This window comes from Papio anubis, chromosome 13, assembly GCF_008728515.1.
Source record: "Papio anubis isolate 15944 chromosome 13, Panubis1.0, whole genome shotgun sequence".
Lineage (NCBI taxonomy): Eukaryota > Metazoa > Chordata > Mammalia > Primates > Cercopithecidae > Papio > Papio anubis.
Window position 1 is genome coordinate 65,524,654 of NC_044988.1, and position 19,115 is coordinate 65,543,768.

Here is a 19,115-nt window from a genome sequence, read left to right on the forward strand (position 1 = left end):
CAGGTCTTGGGAAGACGTGTTTGTCACGGTAGGAGAGAGACAACACTCTCTCTAGACTGTGCTGAGCCGGAAGAAGGCTCACAGCAAGTTTAGGCTAAAGCCGTAGGACGCCTCAGGCTCTGGACCTACAAAACCCAGAGTGCACGCGAGCGCTGAGCTAATCACGTGCTGCGCCTCGGCCAGTCGCACGAGTGTGTGGCACCTTGTGGGCGGAGACCGCGCCTCTCCGCGCGGGGGGCGGGGACACGCGGCTCGCGCACTGTGGGCGGTGCCCGGCTGGGGCCACGCCTTTTCCGGCCCGCCGCGCGGCCTAGGCTCCCGCGTGTTTAAAAGCGGGTTTGTGGCTACTGCTGTCTTAACTGCTGTGCTTGGTGGACAGACAGGCGAGATGGCGGCGGAGGTGTTGCCGAGTGCGAGGTGGCAGTATTGTGGGGCGCCCGATGGGAGCCAGAGAGCTGTACTGGGTAAAGACTGCAGAGCTGGAGCAGTGCTCCTCTAACCCTACCCCCTTCCGTCTCGGTATCTCAGCTGTCCCCTCGCACTCCGTTAGGCTTCTCCCCAGCGGGGCCAGGACGCCTGTAGTCTCCACCACTCTCCTGGGCTCGGTCGGGGCTGCCCTGTCCGTCTTTCTGTCACTACCGCCCAGCCGGATTGGGACATCCCACTCACCCGCTCCCCAGGGCTGTGTCCAGGACCCTGCTGTCCCCTCACCCACCAGGTCTCCCACCTCCCCCGTTTCCCTCTCTTCACTGGGCAGGGGTTCCTTCTGTCACTTTAGGTGTGGACCAGGCGTCTGCTGTCAGCCTCCTTCCGCGAGACATTCCCCCCTGTCACAGCCCCTCCCCAGGGTTCTCCCACCTCCCTAACCCCTCTTCTCAGCTGGCCCCGGATCTCCTCTAGTTCCCTTTGGGTCAGGACCCGAGCTTCCTTGCCATCCCCATTCTGACACTCACTCCCTCCCAGTGACAGTCTAGTCCCACCGTACATTGTGTGGCCTTCTGCTCTCACCTGATTCTTGGGCTGCACTCTTACAGTCCAGTTCTCCAACGGGAAGCTACAGAGTCCGGGCAACATGCGCTTTACCTTGTATGAGAACAAAGATTCCACCAACCCCAGGAAGAGGAATCAACGGATCCTGGTAAGTGAAGCAGTTGCCAGCTGTCTCCACTCTGCAGGGCTCAGAAGGCGCCTGGGAGTGGGTGGTGTGGGAGGGAGTGAGGGGAGAAACAGGAGAGTAGTAGCAAATGGACCTTTGAAGAACTCTGATGCCCAGCAACTTGGGATGTGAGGACAGGCTCCATCTTTCATTCATTTATTCTTTCAACAAGCATTTATGGAACTTCCTCTGTATCCCTGTGCTGCAAGCTTCTAGGAAAACAGCCAAATCAGGCCTAGCCCCACTCGGAGTTCATACTCTAGAACAGGGTTTCTTAACCTCAGGACTATTGACTTTTGGGGCCAATAATTCTTTGCTGTGGGGGCAGCATCCCTAGTCTCTACTCACTGGATGCCAGTAGCACCAGAGTGGATTTCCCTGGATTGAGAACCTCTGCTCTAGAGAGATGAGAACTGGCTGTGAGGGACACTTTTACACAAAGCTCTGAGGCCACGTGCGGAAGAGTACAGGGCAGAGTGAGCTCAGTGGGAGGAGAGGTCTCTGCCAGAATGCCTTCCTTGGGGAGGTCATGTTGGAGCTGAGCCTTGAAGGCTGGAACGAGGGTTTGGCAGTCAAGGTTTGGTGTTCTAAGTGAAAAGGATAGCGAGGACAAATGCAGAGAAGCAGGAAAGCTTGCTTATGATTGGGGAGTCAATCGGCCATGGTCCTGAGAGTATACAAAGAACAGTCATGGGAGAGATGGGCAAAGAAGGTGAAAAAGGGCTTGGACTTTGGGCCAAAGAGAGATTGCTTACAGAATCACTTTGTTGCATGCCTATAAGTGCTAGAAGCCCAGGGCCTCTCTCTCAAGTCTTGGGATAGAATTCCCCCAAGAGCTTTTCATACCATTTAGAAGCTAGCACCATCTGAGGCTTCTCTTCCAAAAGTTGTCTTGCTTCCCCCGCAGGGACACCCCATATTCCCTTAGAGAGAGTGGAGCTGGATCATCTGCCAGAGATGAACTAGTTCTAATCCATTGTGAGTCTGGATTCAAAAGCCTCAGCAAATGTAGAAAAGAGAGATGATGCTTAATACCTTTCAACATTGGTTGTAAATGGAGTTTCTCCTCTCTGCATTTTAGGCAGCTGAAACAGATAGACTTTCCTATGTGGGAAACAATTTTGGTACTGGAGCCCTCAAATGCAACACTTTGTGCAGGTAATGGCAGGGGAAGGGACAGCGGGAAGGGTGATGGGGTTGGGAGTGGTGGCAGCACTGGCACTGCTGTTTCCTGTCTGTTTTAAGGGCAGTAGGAGCCATCTAGAGCGGTTTACTAGGTGATTCCTGTGTTCCTATTAGACATAGAGCCCTTCCCCTCACCTGTAGACATTGCTGGAAAGGAAAGATAACTTGAATTTCCTAAAAACCTCATTTGTAACCTTGTTTGTTTATAGCTGTCTTATTCCAAAAGGCAGCTCTCTCCATTAATTTGGAATGTGTGACTAGTAGGTCAAAGCTTGCGTGAAGTTTACCTGGGAACTAACGATAGGTAAAGAACTTGGTAGTGTTGAAGGCTCTGGGCTGGGAAAGAGAAGCCTGGGATTCCCATCCCTCTGTGCTGCTGTTTGACTGAGTGGCTGGGTAACTCTGCCTATCACTGACCCCTAGTCTGTACAATGAAGATTGTCCAACCTCAACTATATCGCTCTCGGGGGCTGGCATGATGCAGACAGGGCCCTGTGATGGTACCCAACAATGAACTACAAACCAGGCCCTTTCTGAGCCTTACTGGACCATACTCCAATAGAGGTCAGATTGCTGTATAGGTGCTGAGAACTACTAACCCTGCACTCTCCCCTCTCAACGATGCCCTAGTTCCAACTGGTCTCCTTCCCGTTTACTTGATTTTGCCTCCATAAAACTGTTGTGCCATAAATTCTAGTGTAATTCTAGATTCCTACACCCCAAAAGAGTTTTCCATTATAGTACAGCAGCGAGCCCGAATGTGATCAACTACCAGAATCACCTGGTAGCTTTTTTCTTTGTTTTCCAGAACCTCATATCCTCCCATCCCATCCTATCCTTTCCTTTTCCCTCTCTATGCAGAGAATTGCTGTGGGGTAGGGGTAGAGGGAGATTATTGTTACCCATGAGTAGGTGATGCATTTCTCAGGTGTGTGGGCAGAGAGAAGGTTGAGAACTTTTATTTTATTTTTATTTTATTTATTTATTTATTTTTTTGAGACTGAGTCTTGCTCTGTCGCCCAGGCTGGAGTGCAGTGGCCGGATCTCAGCTCACTGCAAGCTCCGCCTCTGGAGTTTATGCCATTCTCCTGCCTCAGCCTCCTGAGTAGCTGGGACTACAGGCGCCCGCCCCCTCGCCTGGCTAGTTTTTTGTATTTTTTAGTAGAGATGGGGTTTCACCGTGTTAGCCAGGATGGTCTCGATCTCCTGACCTCGTGATCTGCCCGTCTCGGCCTCCCAAAGTGCTGGGATTACAGGCTTGAGCCACCGCGCCCGGCAAGGTTGAGAACTTTTAAACAGGAAAAAGGGCCAGGCGCGTGGCTCACAGCTGTAATCCCAGCACTTTGGGAGGCTGATAGGGGCAGGTCACCTGAGGTCAGGAGTTGGACCAACCTGGCCAGCGTGGTGAAACCCCATCTCTATTAAAAATACAAAAATTAGCCAGGCATGGTGGCATGTGCCTGTAATCCCGGCTACCCGACAGGCTGAGACAGGAGAATTGCTTGAACCCGGGAGGTGTTGTGAGGTTGCTGTGAGCCAAGATCACTCCACTCCAACCTGGGCGACAGCAAGACTCTGTCTCCAAAAAAAAAAAAAAAAGGAAGCTGTACAAATAATACTTTTGAATAATCCGTTATTACTTGTATTATTCCTTCTTTATTCAGGCATTTTGTGGGAATTTTGAACAAGACCTCTGGCCAAATGGAAGTATACGATGCTGAATTATTCAACATGCAGCCACTCTTTTCAGGTAGGTCCCAGTCATGAAAGCTGTCAGAAACAATGCATAGTTTGGGTTTGCTGGATGAGTTGGCTTGAGTTTTAGATTTACAAAACACATTTTGTAGTTACTTTTATTTATTCTGTTTTTTCTGCTTTGTCTATGTTGAGAAAATGGTTTTATATATGTATACTTTTTTTTTTTTTTGAGATGGAGTCCCACTCTGTCACCCAGGCTAGAGTGCAGTGGTGCAATCTCGGCTCACTACAACCTCCACCTCCCGGATTCAAGCAGTTCTTCTGCCTCAGCCTCCTGAGTAGCTGAGATCACAGGCGCACATCACCACACCTGGCTAATTTTTGTATTTTTAGTAGAGATGGGGTTTCACCATGTTGGCCAGGCTGGTCTCAAACTCTTGACCTCAGGTGATCCATCAGCCTTGGCCTCCCAAAGTGCTGGGATTACAGGTGTGAGCCACTGCGCCCAGCCTAGAGTTTTTATTCAGCACACACTTATTGATAACCTAATGTACCAGGCACCAAGCTGGGGCTGTGGATGTGGCAGTAAGCAAGACAGACACAGATCCTGTCCCCATAGTGTTTAGAGACTTGAGATCAGAGGTTCATAAAAGCAAGCTGAGCAGTGATCAGAGCAGAATATTAGAGGACATGTCTGATATAAAATCTTTTCCCTCAAAGAACTGCCTTAATTCTTTTTATTTTTTATTTTTGTAAATTATTTTATTTCTTCCTTGATGATTTCGAGGGTCTATCTTCAAACCAGTACAAATATTTCATACGTAATACCTGGCTATTTTCTAAACAATCGAATTTGTTGCACAAACAATTTGTTGCACAATAAGCTACCTCACATCTTTCAGCAAGAGGTACATTAAATTTGAATAGTAAAGACATTATATAATGAACTAGGACATAATTAAAATTTGCTTTAAATATTTGGGGGAGAGGACACTACACTTCTGCTCAATAAAGAGAAACATTTTTACAGTCCAGAGGTCTTTTATTTTTTAAACACCTATTATGCCATGAATTCATAGGGGATAGGTTCCAGCAGCTCAGGCTCCTTCCCATTGGTTCTCACAAAGTGTGCTTCTCTGGGTGGAGCAGGCTGGTGCTTCAGTTGAACCCAGGTACCTTTCTCTTTGGCTTCTTTCTTTTTCTAATCATCTTTCTTCACGTGTTTCAGGAAGCTTTCTCGCCTCTTAGAGTGCTTAATGTGCTGCATATTAATTCTCTTGGCAAGAATCTTGCCCTTAACTTGTTTGTTTACAACAATGCCAGCAGTGTGCTGGGGAACATTGTAGACTCTTCCAGTTTCGCCATGGTCACACTTGTGGGGCATTCCTTTTTGAACAGTACCCATTCCCTTGACATCTACAATAACACCTTTCTTATAGATTCACATATACGTGGCCAAAGGAACAACTCCATGTTTTCTAAAAGGCCTAGAGAACATGTATCGGGTTCCTCTCCTCTTTCCCTTTCTGTTCGTCATTTTGATGAATTACTGCAAGATGGTGGTTCTGGCTGAAAGGGATCTTTCTTAATTCTTAACTGTTATAGTTGGGGTAAAGAGGTTTTAGAATTTCTGGTAGACAAAGGAAATTGCTTATTAAGTTGTATAGTAACTTTCATGTTGAGGACAAGTCTCTGCACTAATTTGGGGAAGATCTATTTTTTTCCCCTAATCCAGTGGAAGAATTTACATTGCTTCTCTGCTTTGTCATCTTCAAATGCTCAGGGCTAGAGTGAGATCTTCCAAGGGGCTTCTGTTCAAGGGGCTTCTGTTCCTTAAATCTCAGAACTTGAATCTTAGTGATGCCCTTAAATACTGAGAACCATGGCAGGATAGGGTAGTAGACAAGAAAGTATCACTGGGAGCATAGTGAATCTGCCTGATACCTCAGGGGCATTAATTCCAGCTTTATTCCCTCAAAGCAGTTCTTCCATCCCTTTTGAGAATCTGATAAGGACCTGGACCTACTTCTGAGAAACATATGTAATACACAAATACATGGGGTTTTTTTTTAAATATGGAATTTCATATATATATATATATATATATATATATTTTTTTTTTTTTTTGAGACCCAGTCTCACTTTGTCACCCAGGCTGGAGTGCAGTGGTGCAATCTGGGCTTATGGAAGACTCTGCCTCCCGGGTTCAAGCGATTATCCTGCCTCAGCCTCTTGAGTAGCTGGGGTTATAGGTGTGTGCTACCACACTTGGCTAATTTTTGTATTTTTAGTACAGATGGGGTTTCACAACGTTGGCCAGGCTGGTCTCAAACTCCTGGCCTCAAGTGATTCACCCACCTTGGCCTCCCAAAGTGCTGGGATTACAGGTGTGAGCCACCGTGCCCGGCCAAATTGTACACATAATTTTTTTTTTTTTTTTTTTTTTTTTTAGACGGAGTCTCTCTCTGTCGCCCAGGCTGGAGTGCAGTGGCCGGATCTCAGCTCACTGCAAGCTCCGCCTTCTGGGTTTACGCCATTCTCCTGCCTCAGCCTCCTGAGTAGCTGGGACTACAGGCGCCCGCCCCCTCGCCCGGCTAGTTTTTTGTATTTTTTAGTAGAGATGGGGTTTCACCGTGTTAGCCAGGATGGTCTCGATCTCCTGACCTCGTGATCTGCCCGTCTTGGCCTCCCAAAGTGCTAGGATTGCAGGGAGCCACCGTGCCTGGCCCTACACGTAATTTTAAAGGACTCTTGAGTCCTGACACCCATCTGTGAATTTCCTAGGTGTCCCCCTGCTTTGCAAACATATATAACTATATTTAAGTCATCCTCCAACTGTTCTTGTAAAATCCAAGGAGGCAAGGAAAATTGTAATTTAACATGTTGATTAAACACATTTTTGTTTTTATATGTAAGAAATTAGTAAATATGAGTTTATTCTAGCTAGCACACACACAGAGATAACATTTAAGTCCTTACTGTATGCTAGTCACTGTTCCAAGCACTTTCCTTGCACACACCGACTTTCTGGAGTAAGTACTGTTGTTCTTTTTTTTTTTCTTTTTTACCAATGATGAAATTGGCACAGAGGTTAGATGACCTTATCAGGGGTGATGTCTGAGATAACAGGCAAGGCCACTCCAGAGCTTGTGCTGTTGTCAGGCACGGCAGAGCTTGTACTCCAGAGCTTGTGCTGTTGTCAGGCATGGCGGAGCTTGTATTCCAGAGCTTGTGCTGTTGTCTAGTAGGTTATACTGCCCCTTATTTGAGTACTTTGTAGATGATTAGAAAGCATCGTATAAGTAGCACATACCTCATGTTTATGCCTGCTTTTAGGTCTTTCACCAAGAAAGCAAAATTATTTCCTGGAAAGAGCCAAGGATTGTTTTCTAATCCTGTCTCTACCTGGTGAACTGACCTGGGGCAAGTCATTTCATCTGTGGGCTTTCTGTTTTTTAATTTCTAAAATGAAGGGGTTGGGCCAGATGACCCCTTGATTTGGCTCTCTAATTTATTCTCCAAGTTTTTTTAACTGTGTACTAAAGCTACATATTAAATATTCACAGTGTACACTCATGTTAGGCTCAGGGAAGTCCTATAGTAAAGAAATCTATTATTCTTAGAGAGACAAATGAATATTTATTACTATTTGTAGGCCTCCCAATTGACTTTTCTTTCTCTCTGTTTTTGTGTGTTTTGACAGATGTATCAGTTGAGAGTGAACTGGCACTAGACAGTCAGACCAAAACTTACAGAGAAAAGGTGAGTGTGATAGAATTAAGATGTGGGACCTTAAGCAAGTTCCTTCTACACCTTGGGTTTCTCCATCAGTGAAATGAGCTTGTTGAACACAAGGGTCTCCCTGGCTGCTCCCAACTCATTCAGTCTGTTTCTCTGGACAGTTAGTTTGTGCCTGCAGAAGCCTCCTTGGTCCCACAGAGAACAATCCTGCTGCCATCTCGGGCAGCTGAACACAGCTCTGTGCCAGTGTTTGGAGTCGGTTCTCTGGGCTGATACAAGTGTAGCATAATGCTTGTTTTTAGGATTTAGTCCAAGTTTTAGAATATATTGGTTGTAGCCTGAAAATATTCATGTTAAAACAAAGTAAACTTGAGGATTTTCAATGTAGAAGGTCCCTACAAAGGTCATCTCACCCCAAGATGGCAAATTGATTGAGTCTCTGGTGCTATGTGGAGCACTGTATTGAGAAGGGATGTGAGGCTACCTTTTGGCTCAGGGGAAAGAGTCAGTGATCTATTAGCCCTGTCTGTTACGGGTATAGGATGGGAGAATGGTAAATCTATTATCCCTGTCTGTTATGGGTATAGAATGGGAGAATGGTAAGCTGTGTGCTACAGATTTCCCAGCCCTAATCCTAGTCAAGTCTTTTTATCTTACTGATGGAGATGCTACTGATTGGCCAATCTGTTAATATCATTTGGTGCTTACAGCAGTCCTGTGAGGTAAATAGGTGCGATTCAGTCTTATTCACAGGTGAGGTAGTGATAGCTCTGGGATGCTGAGAGTGTCCCCATAGTGACACAGCTAGGAGGGGCAGCGCCTACCTGCCCTGTTCCCAGTAACCAGGTTTATCTCTTACACAGATGGATTCTTGTATTGAAGCCTTTGGTACCACCAAACAGAAGCGAGCTCTGAATGCCAGGAGAATGAACAGAGTTGGCAATGAATCTTTGAATCAGGCGGTGGCTAAAGCTGCAGAGACTATCATTGATACGAAGGGTGTGACTGGTAAGAAGTTGGAACTTGGGGTAAGAGTCTGCCCATAATGACAGCTTTCTCTTCTCTTGAGATCTTTTACCTATCCACAGATGGAATGCTGGGATCTAGGGCTGCATTCCTTTCTGCCTCTTGCTGAAGGCCTTCTCAGGGACAGGCTCTGAAAGTAGTAAGAAACATCCGACATGGCCTTGTCTTCTAGTGATCTCACAGTCAAGTACAGGGACAGACATGGAATGGATACGTGCCTGCCGAGGTCATGGCGCTGGGGTTACAGCCTACAGGGCACAGAGGAGGGAGAAGGCCTCAGGTCTCTCCTTGTGAGTTGCAGGGAAGCTTTGGTCAAAAAGGCTGATGTGTTGATGGAAGTGAGCCTCCAGAGGTGGCATTTCACTTTGGATCGGTGGCTCTGTTTCCGGTATTCAGCCCCTGGAGTATTTAATTGTATTATTTTAAAATGTATTTATTGTTCAAATTGAACATAAAAGCAAGTTTGTGTAAGAGCAGCTTTTCTTTTTACCAGTTTTGGAGATGAGGTCTTGCTGTGTTGCCCAGGCTGATCTTGAACTCTTGGCTTCAAGCAGTCCTCCCTCCTCAGCCTCCCAGGTAGCTAGGATTATAGGCACACACCACTGTGCCCTGGGCAGAGCAGTTTTTCTATTAAGAATGGAATTCTAGTAATTTTTGGAAAATCTTTCCATACCCTATGATTATATAGATTTCAACACTTTCACAAATTTATTTATTTATTTATTGGAGAAGGGGTCTTGCTCTATCACCCAGACTGGAGTGCAATGGTGCAGACATGGCTCACTGCAGCCATAACCTCCTGGGCTCAAGTGATCCTCCTACTTCAGCCTCCCAAGTGGCTGGGACCACACACATGTGTGCCACCACACTCAGCTAATTTTTTTAGTTTTAGTTTTTTGGAGAGACTGGGATCTTTCCATGTTGCCTGGGCTGGTCTCAAACTCCTGGGCTCAAGCCATCCTCCCACCTTCGCCTCCCAAAATGTTGGGGTTACAGGTGTGCGCCACCACACCTGGCCTCATAGTTATTCTTGTAGGACAGTTACAGTGTTATATTCTGAAAGTTTTGTTCCACCTACAATGTGTGGTAAATTTTTCTAGAAGTTAAGCCATTAAAGGCTATTTTGGACATCCCTCACTTTTAGTTTCTCTCATTTTGTATTACAAATGTTTCTGTATTAGCACAGCTGTCTGTCCTAACTCTATTTTAAGTTACCTGAGGGGAATCTTGCCACCTCCACCTTCTCCAGTGCCTAGCTCGTGTTTGTTCATGAGTGAACATGGCAGTCCTGAAGCAGTCAGCCTGATGGAGAGGCCAAGTCACTTTGGCAGAAGCATTCAGACTTGGGGTTTCTGGACTGTTGGTGGTCTCAAGTGTACAGACTGAAAAGAATGTTGGGGAACTGGAAACAAAGAGGGTGATACGTGGATTGTTTCTTTATTGAAAAGCTCTGGTCAGTGATGCTATCCACAATGACTTGCAAGATGACTCCCTCTACCTTCCTCCCTGCTATGATGATGCAACCAAGCCTGAAGACGTGTATAAATTTGAAGATCGTATCCTTCTTGCAGTAGAAAAGCTGCCTTATTTCACAAGTGGAGATGTTTGCATGTGAGTGCACAGTCAGGTTTTCTGAGGGTGTCTGTGTTCTGTGACATTCACAAGAGCTCCATCCAAACCTTTGCAGTTGCTCAGTGCTCTTGCCAGGAGGTTAACTTGGCTTCCTCACTAGCTGAGGGACCAGCCCCTGGGATTCAAATCCATTCCTCAGCAAAATGCCAAATGCCCACAGCTCAGACCTTTGGGGTCACTCTCCATGGATAGTCAAAATAAGACTTTTGAACCAGTCAAATGCCCAAAGTCTAGGGCAGACCACTTTTGTAAAAGGAAGGGTTGGAACTTAGAATGTCACCACTCAATGAGTCCAGTTAGAAGGAAAATGTCTGCAGTGGCTTTGTGATGAGAAAAGGCAGAAAAGCCTGGGCAGGGAATGGGCTCTGGGCTGGGAGTCTGAGAACTGAGTCGCCAAGCTCTGCCCCTATGTGATCTGCCCTGTGTGATCTTCGGCTCTCTGAGCCTCAGTTTACCTGTCTGTGACATGACGCTGCTATGAGATGATCTAGCTAGTTGGATGTTTCTATTTTGGTTGGATTATATTCTTGACCTGTAACTAGTTCTTTCCCCTGCTGAGTATGAAGCTCTTCAGAGCCCATCTGAAGCTTTCAGGAACGTCACATCAGAAGAAATACTGAAGATGATTGAGGAGAACAGGTACCCTTACTTAAGCAGATGGGGATTCTGGGGAGTGCTGTTGGGACACAACAGTAGTCAGACACTGTGCAGGTCCTTTGGGTGTCAGTCAGTGAGGAGGTATGTCTGTTCAGCATTTGAACATTAGTGAGCCAGTGTTTTCTTGAATGTTTGGGCTTCCAGGAGCTGTGGGTCACATTCAGGGGAGATGGTTGGTCTCTGAGTGCATGGGACCTGTGACAGGGCAAAGGGTGGTGAGGCCTTCTACTCTGGGGCTGGGAACCAGAGCTGGCCTGTGTCACCCAGTGTCATGCTGATGCTGATTGTCACTGACAGGGCCCAAATGCTGGCCTGGGAATGGGTGCTGTCCAAAGTGATGGTTTCTCTGTGACGATATGGTAGGCGAGCTTTTCTAACATTCAATTTATGTATTTAAAATATTGTATATTTTAAATAATTCAGAGATTATTTCCTTCTCCCTCCCCTTTCCCATTAAAACAGCTTCTTTTAGGATGATGGTGAGATTTTTTTTTGCTTTTGAGTTTTTTCTTTTAATAATTTGATTTTGATGAAGAGTTGTCAATCTGAGGTTTGTTCCTCCAATTTTTGTTTTTAAATTTTGCTTGTCATTGAAATCTAGCACCTTTCCAGTGCCTTGGAATTACTATTATTACTACTTTTTTTTTTCTTTTCTCTTCAAAGATATTTCCAAAAAAGAGCTCATTACTAGTTCATAGTTGTCTTAATGTGATTGTGACTCGGGCCGGTGCAGGAACGAACTCTGAGCAGGGAGTCTGAAAACTGAGTCCCCGAGCTCTGTCCTAATCTTCCCTTCTTGAAACCTCAGTTTTTCTGTCTGTAAAATGAGGCAGCTATGAGATGATCTTGAAGAGCCTTTTTATCTCTGTGAGTCCAGGGTCTTGCTAGCAGAACAGTGCCTGAAAATAATAGTGAGCATTGACTGAGCCTTAACATTATTGCCAAGCACTGTTCTAAGAGCTTTACTGGCATCATCTCTTAATCTAGAAAAAATCCTTAGGAGAAGAGTACCTGTACTATCATTGGCCCCAATTTATAGATGGAGAAACTAGGGTACCAGATGTCAAGAAACTTGCCTGGCTGGGCGTGGTGGCTCACGCCTGTAATCCCAGCACTTTGGGAGACCGAGGCAGGCGGATCACCTGAGGTCGGGAGTTGAAGACCAACCTGACCGATGTGGAGAAACCCCATCTCTACTAAAAATACAAAATTAGCCAGGCATGGTGGCACATGCCTGTAATCCCAGCTACTTGGGAGGCTGAGGCAGGAGAATTGCTTGAACCCAGGAAATGGAGGTTGCGGTGAGCCAAGATCATGCCATTGCATTCCAGCCTGGGTAACAGAGTGAGACTTAGTCTCAAAAAAAAAAAAAAAAAAGAAACTTGCCTAAGACATTAAATGGCAGAGAAAGGATTGAAACCCAGGCAGGCTGACTACAGAGTGTATGCTCCTGACTATAAAAACAGGTCAGCAAACTACGGCCCACATGCCAAGTCTGGCCTGCTGCCTGTGAGTAAGTAAAGTATAAATAAAGTTTTATTGGATCACAGCCCTGTTCATTTACTTAAGTAATATCTGTGGCTGCTTTTGCACTGCAATGGCAGAGTCAGGTAGTTGCAACAGAGGTTGTATGGCCTCCAAAGCCTAAAATATTTACTGTCTAGCCCTGTATTGATCCCTGCACTAAACCATGTTCCTCCTGTTACAAGGAGTGTTGAGCGTACTGGCCTTCATCAGCTGCTTTTGTTCATTTGTTTTTTTGTTTCTGAGATAGGGTCTCGCTCTGTTACCTAGGCTGGAGTACAGTGGCGCAGACAGCTCACTGGAGCCTTGACCTCCTGGGCTCAGGTGATCCTCCTGCCTCAGGCTCCCGAGTAGCTGGGTCCACAGGAGTGTGCCACCATGCTGGTTAAGTTTTTGTAGAGATGGGGTCTTGCCTTGTTGCCCAGGCTTTCATTAGCTGTTGAGTGTGTCAGGGGTGAGAGGTGCCTGCTGCTCTTGTTGTGAGAGGGAAATAGTTCCTGACAGAGCCCATCTTACCCTGACACAAGCCTCTCTTTCTTTTCCTTGTTTTAGCCATTGCACCTTTGTGATAGAAGCGTTGAAGTCTTTGCCATCAGACGTGGAGAGCCGAGACCGCCAGGCCCGATGCATATGGTTTCTGGATACCCTCATCAAATTTCGAGCTCAGAGGGTAGTTAAGCGGAAAAGTAAGTCTATGGTAAACATTTAATTCTAATTGTTTCCAGTTTATTTGTCTATAATTCTTAGATCAGTTCTAATGAGAGAAGAAAATCAATGTGTCTGTCCAAGTCTTTATTGTCAACTGTGAGATTCCTGCTGGTACTGCTGACATGTCGAGGGGACTTGCCAGACCCCTTTTTCTCTCTGGATCTCCCATTTTCTCATCTGAAAATTGGGGCCACGTTGGATTATATGAGAGTTCAGGGTCCTTCCAGAGCTAACATTTGCTACTTCTATTCTGCATTAGGCAAAGTAGAATATCCAGGTCAAATAAAATGAAAATTTTAAGGGACTGTTAGAACAAACATCAGCCGTGTGTGTGTGTGTGTGTGTGTGTGTGTGTGTGTGTGTAGAGAGCGCTTATGAGTTACACATATGTATCTTGAAAGCTTGTGGCAGGTTTGTGTTGTGTCAGCTTATTTCTAACAGGAGAGCGTCAATCTGATGGTAACCCAGTGTCACCTGTAGCCAGGACGCTTTGTGGGTCACACCCTCATACCTACCCAGAGTTGGAAACCGAGGAGGAGATGTCTGTGGTTTTAGGCACAAGGCGTATTTAGTTGTTGTTACTGTGATTGGGCATCCAATAGTCTATACTCCTGTTTTTCAGTATAGTCATGTGTCACTTAATGATGGGGATATGTTCTGAGAAATGTATCCTTAGGCAATTTTGTCATTGTACAAACATCACAGAGTATATTTGCATAAACCTAGATGGTATAGCCTACTACACACCTAGGCTATATGCTATAAGCTGCTGTTCCTAGGCTGCAAACCTATACAGCATGTTACTATGCTGAATATTATAGGCAATTGTAACACAACGGCATTTGTGTATCTAAATGTATCTAAACAGAAAAGGAATAGTAAAACTATGATATTATAATCTTTTGGGACCGGCTGGGCATGGTGGCTCATGCCTATATCTCAGCACTTTGAGAGGCCAAGGTGAGAGGATCACTTCAGGGCAGGAGTTTGAGACCAGCCTGGGCAACATACCAAGACACTGTCTCTACAAAAAAATAAAAATATTAGCTGGGGTGGTGCACGCCTGTACTCCCAGCTATTTGGGAGGCTGAGGCAGGAGGAGTGTTTGAGCCTAGGAGTTCAAGGTTACAGTGAGCTATGAATGCACCACTGCCTCAGTGACAGCAAGACCCTGTGTCAAACAAAATCTTACAGGACCATTGTCACATATGTGGCCTGTCATTGACCAAAAGAACGTAATGTGGGACATGACTGTATTTGCTTAGTCATGCTTTTTTTTTTTTGAGACAGGATCTCGCTCTGTCACCCAGGCTGGGGTGCAGTCCTATGATCTTGACTCAGTACAACCTCCATCTCCATCTCCTGGGTTCAAGCAGTTCTGCCTCAGCCTCCTGAGTAGCTGGGATTACAGGCGGGCGTCACCATGCCCAGCTAATTTTTGTGTTTTTAGTAGAGACAGGGTTTTTCCATGTTGGCCAGGCTGGTCTTGAACTCCTGACCTCAGGTGATCCACCCTCCTTGGGCTCCCACAGTGCTGGCTGGGATTACAGGTGTGAGCTACCGCACTCAGCTTGTATTTGCTTAGTTCTTTTTTTTTTTAGATGGAGTCTCGCTCTGTCACCCAAGCTGGAGTACAGTGGCTCGATCTCGGCTCCCTGCATCCTCCACCTCCTGGGTTCAAGGGATTCTGCCTCAGCCTCCCAAGTAGCTGGGGTTATAGGTGCCCGCCACCACACCTGGCTAATTTTTGTGTTTTTAGTAGAGACGGGGTTTCACCATGTTGGTCAGGCTGGTCTTGCACTCCTAACCTCATGATCTGCCCGCCTTGGCCTCCCAAAGTGCTGGGATTACAGGTGTGAGCCACCATGCCCAGCCAGTTTTTTTTTGTTTTGTTTCGTTTTGTTTTGTTTTGAGATGGAGTCTCACTCTATCGCCCAGGCTAGAGTGCAGTGGCGCAATCTCGTCTCACTGCAACCTCTGCCTCCCGGGTTCAAGCTGTTGTTCTGCCTCAGCCTCCCGAGTAGCTGGGATTACACCATACTCAGCTAATTTTTGTATTTTTAGTGGAGGTGGGGTTTCACTGTGTTGGCCAGGCTGGTCTTGAACTCCTGACCTCAGGTGTTCTGCCTGCCTTGGTCTCCCAAAGTGTTGGGATTACAGGTGTGAGCCACTGCTTCTGGCCACTTAGTTCTTATTTTCACATTCCAATTCCAGCTTTCCCCGTCTCTCCCTGAGCTTTCAGCACAATTTTTGTTTTCTAAGGTCATGTTAAATCTGCGTCCTTAGGCCTCCGGCTGTGTTTTCTTGTCACTGCCCCATCACCAGCATCTCTTGTGCAGGACAAGCTGCAGGCTGAAGCACACCAAGCATGTTTTCATTTCGATGTGGCCGTTCTGCTTTGTGGGCCCTGCTTCTCTTACCACCTGGTTCTGGTCATACAGTGGCTCAGCTCCTGGCTTTTCTCTCAACTCATGGTGGAGGTGTGGCCTGAGGGTTTTGAGAGAAAATGATCAAACTCAACTTTGTGTTGTAGGTGCCTTGGGACCTGGAGTTCCCCACATCATCAACACCAAACTGCTGAAGCACTTTACCTGCTTGACGTACAACAATGGCAGGTCAGGGGGTGGTTTCTGGGACTTTTCCTGTGCAGGAGAAAGTAGGTGAGGGTCGGGAGTGAGCAGCAGGGGCTTGGACTCAATTCCATGTCCACAGAGATGCAGTGCTGAAGAGACTGCTGCCATTTGGAAGGCTCCTGGGGCCCCAGTAAGTTTAGCAAACGCTAAATATGACATACTCTGTCCTTTTTGGAAAAGTATTACTTTTGGGGAATCTTAGAAGCTCTGGGAAGTCCTCCAATAAAGACTTGTTTTACTTCACATACTTTTGAAGAGCCCTTCCTGATGTCCCACAGAGCTGGTGTTCTGCGGAAAGGCAGTGTTGCAGAAAAGGGCAGCCCAACTCGGTGACTCAGGAAAGACCCGCAAGCGTTGCCCCGGGCTTCCTTCCTGCCATTTGCCTGGAGTATGTTTTCTGCTCTAGAGTGTGCTTGGAAGAATCAGCACAGCTGATTTCGGGATGATTGTTTTCCCAGCAGCCCTGCTGAGCAGGCGGGGACAGACTCAGCGCTAGCGGTGTCTAGGGAGAGTGTAGGCCCAGCCTTCTCTGTCTACCTCAGAGGGAAACATGGACTGGCCCACTGCTCCACTGTGCGCGAGGCCCAGGAACCTTGGAAGGGCAAAGAAGTCACCCACATTCCTTTTCCTTTCCTGAAGTTGGGAAGACATTCAGTGCATATGAGAATAGGGTTGGATGTTCTTATTTTGCTTTTGGAGAAATTGAGAGTTTAATTTTGTTTCTCCTTTATTGCCACTGATTTTCTAGATTACGGAACTTAATTTCGGATTCTATGAAGGCGAAGATTACTGCATATGTGATCATACTTGCCTTGCACATACATGACTTCCAAATTGACCTGACAATGTTACAGGGGGACTTGAAGCTCAGTGAGAAAAGGTGAGCACAACAGAATAAAGAGCTCCCTGCAGGGTGCCTTGATGTCTTATTTCTGGTACCACTGGAAAGCATGAGGCACCACCAAGGGGACTGAGGATGTTTAAATGTGGGAACAACTTGGAACTAGAGGACTATTTTCAGTGAATGAATCATTGACTGAATGAGTAACGAGACATTACTGAGTGCCTTCTCTGTGCTAGGCACGGTCTTAAATTATGTCATTATCTCACTGATTTCCCTAGAAAACAATTGAAAAATCAGGCTCAGAAAAGTACATGACTTTCTCAAGGTTACACAACCAAGAGGGGAGTAGTTGGCCTTGAGACCTGAGCCTTTCCATAACATTCTGTTCCTGAATAACCAGGCAGCCTCCATTCTCTGAATTGCTGTCACAGGGGAGCGGGATTCTGTATGGGTCTGAGGGGTGCAGCCCAGGGTGGAAGTTGTGGGACAACCCAATTTGAGCTTAGTAAGAAGAGCTTCCTCACAATCAGATGGAAGGATTTGCCAGGGGAGGTGTTCAAGGCCAGGTGGAACCTCCGTTTGGCAGGGATGTCATGTTTGCACTTCTCTGACCAGACTGGGAGAGCTGGTGGTGGAGGTGACCTTTTCGGCTCCGGCTGGCCTTGTAGAGGAGATTCAGACAGTAGGGGCAGAGCTGCCCAGGAACCGTGGGGTCAGCTGATCTTTGTCAGTGATTTAGGGGCATCTGACATCCGGGAACCCAGAGGGTGTCTAGGAGAGCCTGTGAACACACCTCTGTCTGGACTCTGTAGCAGTCCATGGAGGGACTGTTCTGAGGGCTGTCCACAAACTGTACCCACAGGCAGTGAGGCTGAAAAAAGAGAACAGGTACTTGGAACCTGTCAGATTCTACCAAGTGCTCAATCCTGGTTGCTAAAAGTTTGGTTATGGGAGGTAAAAAAAAACTTGCTCACAGGGCTCTGGATACCCTGGTTTTTCATCACCCATATGGATCTTTTTGAAGGGCAGCACATTAAAATGAAATTGGCTGATGGTTCCCAGTGGGTGAGGGGACCTTGCCTGCCTCTCTGCCAGGGGCTTTGCGCCTGCTGGCAACCTTTGGGATTCTGTCTTTATGGCCTGGAGCATGAATGTGTGCTACCTTTGGCCGAAGCCCCCTGAACAGTCACATTGAGGGGTCTCTCCAGTTGTTCTGTTTGTGTCTTCCTTAGGATGATGGAGATAGCCAAAGCCATGAGGCTGAAGATCTCCAAAAGAAGGGTGTTCGTATCACTGCAGTGAAGAAGATCACAACCGGGCACCCTGTCCTTCCATCGTCACCAGACCTCAGACCGTCTGGCAAAGCGGAGGAAGATTACCTAGATGCATACTTTCCAGACAGGGCATTTTGGCTGCATCATAGCCACTGGCTGGTCCTATTCATTTCCATTTTTATGTTTTTTTTTTTTTTTTTTTTTTTTTTTTTTTTGAGACTGAGTTCGGCTTGCAGCCCAGGCTGAGGTGCAGTGGCTTTATTCCTCAGCTCACTGCAAGCTCCCGGGCCTCCCGGGTTCACGCTTTACTCCTCCGCCTCAGCCTCCTAGTAGCTGGGACTACAGGCTCACCATCTCACTCGGCCATTTTTGTATTTTAGTAGAGACGGGTTTCACTGTGTTCGCCAGGATGAGTCTTATCTTCCTGGACTGCGATCTGCCCATCTCGGCCTCCCAAAGTGCTGGGATTACAGGCTTGAGCCACTGCGCCCGGCCCCATTTTTATGTTTTAAAAAGGAAAGGTGCAGGGATGGTGGCTCACACCTGAAATCCCAGCACTTTGGGAGGCTGAGGCGGGAAGATCACTTGAGCTCAGGAGTTTGAAACCAGTCTGGGCAACATAGGGAGACCCCATCCGTGGGGGGTGGGGGTGGGGGAATGTCAGGCCTGGTAGTATGTGCCTGTAATCCCAGCTACTCGGGAGCCTGAGGCAGGATGATTACTTGAGCTTGGGAAATCGAGGTTGCAGTGAGCTATGATTGCGTGGCCACACTCCAGCCTGGGTCACAGAGTGAGACCTTGTCTCAAAACAGTAACATAAGGAAAAAAGAAGCCTTGCTTTGGCACAGGTATGAAGCCAGAAGCGAGCATCTCAATTGTGCTTGTCTTATGCAGAAATATAAAGTGATGGCCAGGTTGGACTTCATCTCTCTCCTTTGGCATTACTGCTGTGATTATAAATGGCAGATGTTTCTCATGTTGGTTCACCTGTGTGGGGATTTGGGAGGATGGGGCTTGGGGGAAAGATCTCACCAGGC

The 19,115-nt window shown here is 46.8% G+C and overlaps 1 protein-coding gene across 1 annotated transcript; it reads left to right on the forward strand.

Moving 5' to 3' along the window:
* The first annotated feature begins 275 nt into the window (after positions 1-275).
* POLR1E (RNA polymerase I subunit E) lies at positions 276-18,283 on the forward strand. The gene is made up of 12 exons (XM_003911485.5): positions 276-464; positions 1,035-1,138; positions 2,238-2,314; positions 4,006-4,091; positions 7,743-7,801; positions 8,644-8,788; positions 10,255-10,362; positions 10,981-11,077; positions 13,172-13,305; positions 15,861-15,942; positions 16,709-16,840; positions 18,037-18,283. Exons 1-12 carry the CDS (start codon positions 389-391, stop codon positions 18,104-18,106), a joined length of 1,170 nt encoding a protein of 389 aa, XP_003911534.2. The 5' UTR covers positions 276-388; the 3' UTR covers positions 18,107-18,283.
* Positions 18,284-19,115: the final 832 nt, after the last annotated feature.